Source organism: Cynoglossus semilaevis, chromosome 1, assembly GCF_000523025.1.
Source record: "Cynoglossus semilaevis isolate Cse_v1.0 chromosome 1, Cse_v1.0, whole genome shotgun sequence".
Taxonomy (NCBI): Eukaryota; Metazoa; Chordata; class Actinopteri; order Pleuronectiformes; family Cynoglossidae; genus Cynoglossus; species Cynoglossus semilaevis.
Window position 1 is genome coordinate 21894027 of NC_024307.1, and position 6132 is coordinate 21900158.

The 6132-nt window shown below is 39.7% G+C and overlaps 1 protein-coding gene across 2 annotated transcripts in view; it reads left to right on the forward strand.

The window, feature by feature from the left end:
* Positions 1-6132, forward strand: part of lrch4 (leucine-rich repeats and calponin homology (CH) domain containing 4) — a 58489-nt gene that overhangs the window by 31911 nt on the left and 20446 nt on the right. For both annotated transcript variants that reach the window (XM_008318947.3, XM_008318953.3), the window contains exons 3-4: positions 2178-2307; positions 3302-3407. In XM_008318947.3, the coding sequence (XP_008317169.1) occupies positions 2178-2307; positions 3302-3407 (236 nt within the window). The remainder of the gene's footprint in view (positions 1-2177; positions 2308-3301; positions 3408-6132) is intronic.

The following is a 6132-nucleotide window of genomic DNA, read 5'->3' on the forward strand; positions in this document are numbered from 1 at the left end:
ATATATATATCTCAAAGATATGATTTAAAGTTAAATATTGAAACATGTCAAAACCTTTTAAGCTAATCTTTACAAGACTTCTGGTTTCTTGTTTTGCTGTTAGCAAGCAAGCGCATATAGTTTAAAGTGCTGGATAGTTTCGTATTATGGATGGTTGGCAGAGACTGCTAACAGAATAAACTACAATCCATGTTAGCGAACCATGCTAATGTGATGATAATGTGAGGTATTGCAAAGTGACTGAGCTGTCCTCGAATCATCACATGGCCACTATACAGACAGCAGTTTTTACACATACAGTTAATGCAGTACAGTAATACCTTGAGATACGAGCATAATCCGTACCAGGACCGACCTCGTAACTCAAATAATTTTTTCTCACAAGAAATAATTGAAAAAAAATTAATCCGTTCCGGCCCTCCAACAGAACTCCCTTATTAGTGCTAATAGTGCTAACAATGGGGAAAAACATGTTTTAATTGCTATAGAGACATACACACAAATAAAATTATAGTATATAAGGATTCCTGTGATGTCAAATAAAATCTGGTTTTAATTATGAGTTCTTACCTTGGAGACAGACGATACAGTAGCGGCTAATGGAGGCATCTGCGGGGGAGGAGGAGGGGGGGGGGGAGAGAGGTGGGCCGTACGGAGATACTTGATTCTGTACCGTACCATACACGTACACTACGTAACTTACATAAACGTAGAATTAACTGAATTTACGTATTTTTCGTATCTATTCTTAGGACTCACTATTAGGAAGAATAATGCACAAAATAGAGAGAAAATCACGAAGATAAAGCAAGCACAAAACAGAAGACTCGCGGAGCCTACCCACCTAGCGTCGGCGTCTGTAAGCGTGCACGTATCTCAAATTTTTACTCAAAAATTAGCTCAAAGGTATCTTGGAGAACTGGTATGTCGAGATGCTCGTATCTCGAGGTATTACTGTATTTAATTCACTTAAATAACATCTAGTATTCAAGTTTTGGACTTTAAAATTATTCGAATTATGTAGCTTTGGAGTAAAAAGAAATATATAATATAATATATTCACACAAATATATATTATAATAAATAATTAACATTTCAGAACTGTGGTATTTATCCATGTTTTTAGGTAGTTTTCTTTTCAAGGTAAAACCAAGTTTGGAAATAGACACGTAATAATTGTGACGCTAAACCTGAATGCATCACAAAGGTTTATCTTTGCTGTTATGATTAACAGACGGATATCGAATATGAACTTGATAATAAAAATATATTCCTGCCCAAACCTGGCTACTTCCACACTGACACGGTGCTCTGTGACGCTCCACTCTGTAATTCCTCTGTTGCTAGGAGACCACTATAACCCTATAGGTGGTTTGTAATGCAGACACAGCAGAGTGTTGGCTGAAGGCCCGTAGACTTTTCATGTACAACTGAAATGAAGGCTCGGTGTGCCGCACATTGTTGTGAAGGTTGGTTGGTTATCTACCTAATTAGCTTGTAGAACATGAACCAATAAATCTTCACGAGTCTTTTGAAGTCGTACAGAGTGACAGCTTTAAACTCGCTACTCGCTGACGTACACATGTGAAATAGATTGTGTGTCTGTGAGAAATGTGATTAATTTGAACTGAAATAAAAAATATGAATGATGTTAAAAAATAAATGTAATCGTGACTGCAGGTAAACCCAATAACCCTGAAACACCAGGAACATGTTTTACTCCGTCATAGAGCTGAGTGTTTTTTTTATTTTTTTTTATTTTGGCTAAGCTATTTTTAACTACAGCAGAAGAATTCCGTGTTCCACATTTCACAGCGTTCCTTCTCTTTTCCCTGTGTGGCTTATTATATTTACTGTCGGTCTCCTAAAAAGTCATATCTACTTAAAAGGGGAAGTATTTGGGTAACCTTAAATGGAAGTCGTGTCAGGGTAACGATGCAGAAATGTGTTAGCTATTGAAAAACCGGGTTTAAAAAGTGTTGTAACAAATAAAAAGTCACCGTTGACCTCCCATTAAAAGTCTTCAGAGAGGCAATTAAGGACGCCGCTGTGCTTTTCCTGTGAACTTATACTCAAATTATTCTTCTGATCTGTGCTTGGGGACTTTAAAAAAAAAAATGCCAACATTGGCATCAGTAATGAGCTCACTTTTGTGTTTCCCGTATTTTCCTCCACAGTCGTAATCTTCTGTCCAGTTTGCTGCCCTCCGTGTTCCAGCTCCCTCTCCTGCGAGTGCTTATCGTCAGCAACAACAAGCTGTCTTCACTGCCCGCCTCCATATACTCCCTCACACACCTCCGACAGCTGGTACTACACACACACACTCACCAACACATGCGCACACACAGTGCTCTTTCTCACATCAACAGTGTCTTTCTTCGCTCTAACTCGGTGTCTCTCAGCAACAGTGCATTTCTATGGTGATGGAGGGGAAAAAATAGTCACATTCCACCGGAGTTTTTTTTCCCCAGAAATGTCAGAGAGTCAGAGATTTGCTGCATATATATAACTGAATTAATTAAAACATGTATCACCAATTTTTTTTTTTTTTTACACATTTGAAAGACATTGAACAAAGTTTGTTTTTCAATATACAGATAGCATAGAACATGTGTCAAACTCAAAGCCCGCAGGACCAACTAATAGAGCATGTGTCAAACTCAAAGCCCGCGGGACCAACTAAGCCCGTCACGTCATTTTATGTGGCCCACTAGAGCTTAACATGCTTATGGTATAGTATAGGATAGAATAGCATGGCATAGTATAGCATTGCATTGCATTGCATTGCATAGCATAGCATAGCATAGCATAGCATAGCATAGCATAGCATAGCATAGCATAGCATAGCACAGCATAGCATAGCGCTTACTAATGTTTATTGGATCGGTTCAAACAAACCTATTGACCTACTCTATTATTCAGTTACATTTTGTATTCATTATATTTGAAAAGTTGTATTTAAATTTCTTTAAACTCTATAAATTAATCCTGTTTGGTCCGCAGCTTTGACTCGGTTTTACAATTTCAGCCCGTGAGTGATCGAGTTTGACATCCCTAGCTTAGAAAGTAGCCATTAAAAGTATTTGTTTGGCCTTAAAAAGGTTAAACTTTACATAAATTGATTACATTAACTGCGTAAGTGTAATTAAACAGACTTTAGTTTGCTTAGTTACTGGTTTCATTCTTAAGTAAATAACTGATATAATGTTGTAAACCAGGTCAGTCCTCTCAGATCATTGCTCCCTCCTCACTGCTCTGTCCCTGTGTATTTTTTTTTTTCTCTCTTTTTTTTCTATGTCAGGATGTGAGCTGCAACGAGCTGCAGTGTTTGCCTCCAGAACTCGGTCAACTGGAGTGTCTGAGGGACTTGAACCTACGGAGGAACCAGCTCACAAACCTGCCTGAAGGTATGATAAAAGTGTTAATCCTCTACTTCGAATGTAAATGTTGCAGTTGTGCTTTTATTTGAACTTTTTTGGCAGGGGGCTTTTTTAGCATTATAGTAGAAGAGTGAAATCTATTTCATTGGATCCAATCTGCAAATGATTACATAGTAAAATAAATGTGACTTTTGTGTTGAAGGGTGAGCTGACTAAATAGAACGTGATGAGATTTTAATTAATCTGTGTAACAGTAGCAGTTGATACTTGCCTTCAGAGACCATTAAGTGAGGAATATTGCCTCAGCGTCACAGTAGCACATAATGTCCCAAAGGGCTGAGTTGAAACATATTAGCTAGGAATATTCTCACCGTTACAGGTTAGCAAAAATATGCTAACGTTTGGGATGTTGAAAACCATTTATGGTACGTTTTTTCGTTATGTTTCGTAATGTTGCTCTTTGCTGAAGCAGCATTCACACATGAGCCCGTCGTGCTGGACGTGCCTGTCGACTCGACTTTGGCTTTATTGGGGGATTAGTTGACATGCACAACTCAGAAGTCGTCAATGCTCTATTTTATCTTAAGGAGTCGCTCAGACTTTTGTCAACCAAAAGTGCACAGGCGTCACTCGCAGCCAATCTCCCGTCGGACTGGAAGCACATCCGAGGCACTTGCACCAGGTTTTGATGAAGGCCTGAAACTGTCACATGAGACTAGATACCGACGAGAGACTGAGGAGTGACCTCGTTTTCTCACTGACTTTAATTAAAACACACTTTTTCATACAACCAGTGGAGCCTCGTCTCTGGATAATTGCTACCTTTGTCCTACTTTTTTTTTTACTTTAAGTATCAAAACCTCTGGTCAACATATAAAACATTTTAATTTGCAACCTGGTAAATACAGGGAGTCACTGACTGATCATCATCTGGTACGAAGAAGAGAAATTATGTGATTTTTAGTCACTGCCTGAATTCCTGAGTCTGTCTTCTGTTCCTTGAAGCCATGGTAACTTTTTGTGTTCCTCCTTACGCCTTTGGTGTTATAAAGATAGAAAGTTTTTACAGTTGATAATGACCAACAGTGTAACAACAAAGGTATAAAGATAGAAAGTTTTTACAGTTGACAATGACCAACAGTGTAACAATGAAGGTCATGTGTTTTCAGGAGCAGTTTCAAGCACTCTCCTGACCAGGGGTCGCCAACCTTTTTGAAACAGAGAGCTACTTCAAAGATACTTGGCAATACGATGAGCTACTTGTTTGATACAGACTTCCCGAACAATGTAATAATCATTAGTTCTAGGACATACAATAGTAGACACTCTTCTTACCATCATCGTTGCACCCATTTGAATATCATTGCAAGTGTAACTGATTCAAAAACCACAGTAACGGAACAATATTTGACCCTCTTGTTGACTAGTTTTACTTTTAGAACATACCCTCCATGTTCATGTTCATGTTCATGACCCGTGCTCTTGACTTTCAATTAAGTTACTTGAGGCAGCGGTATACAGTGGTCCCTCGTTTATCGCGGTAGATAAGTTCCAAGGCCTGCCGCGAGAACTGAATTTCCGCCAAGTAGTGACACCATATTTATGCGCAGTAAACTGAAGATGAGGAAGGTGATGATGACTGTTACTGCGCAGCCGATGATTGATTTTACGTCTCTTCAGAGGGTGGTGCCATTTCTTGGGGGCACCTCTTCCACGATTTCCGAAGGTGTATTCGTAGTAGTAGCGGGAACTGGCTCTTTTTTGCGAGGCTGCAAAACCATTGTGATCGGCAGTTGCTTCCGCTGCTTCTTTTTCCAGTCGAAGAGTAGCTTGTAGGCGGTAATGACGTCATCGATTTTGTTGCCAAATTGGACCGATCGAACCATATCGTCGTCCCATTCCTGTGACATCTCTTGCAGATCCAAAACCAGGATACAGTATATTTTATATATACAGTTTCAAAAACCCTCGAACTTGTGAATCTGTGAAAGGTGAACCGCGAAATAGCGAGGGACAACTGTATTTTTATCTCAATCAGGTTCATTAAACCCAAGGTTCATTAAACCCAAAGATTCTCTTTGGAAATTTGTGCACAAAACCGGACAATTCAGGACTGTGTAAAAAGGGTGTAATGAACAAATAGAAAAATACTGATAGAATACAAAGTATAGTTGATAAAATACAGGAGGTCCTTGTTTTACGATATCCTCAACCTATTGCGTTTTGTGGTTATGCCGCCATCTCCCATTATTTTATTAGGAAAGTTTCTTTCCATCATTCCCACATACTGCGGCAAAACAATCAGAATCAGAATCAGAATCTCTTTATTGTCATATGCACCAGGGAAGGTGATACGAAATTTAGTTTGGTTTGTACGACCCGTTCCAAGAAAAAACATGAATAGACAATAAAAACAATACAAATAATTGACAATAGGGGACAGGAACAGGAAGGCCAGGACGCAGCCCGTGGTCAGCGCACCCTTATATTAGATGAAAAACAACTGAAAAACGATAGGGAAGGAGGAGGAGGGAAAAAAAAGACAACTCCAAACTAGGCCCCGTGGGGAGGGGGAGCGCAGTGTGGGATTTAGAAAAAAAACTTCTCAGCACAAAGCACAATCAAAGACATTATAACAGGACGAGAACATCTGCACATGTGGGAGTGGGGCGGGAGGATGGGGGCGGGGGGGTTACAGCGCGATCGAGTCTGGGAGGGCTGCTGCAGGACCTGCGCCGCTCTCGGACTTCAC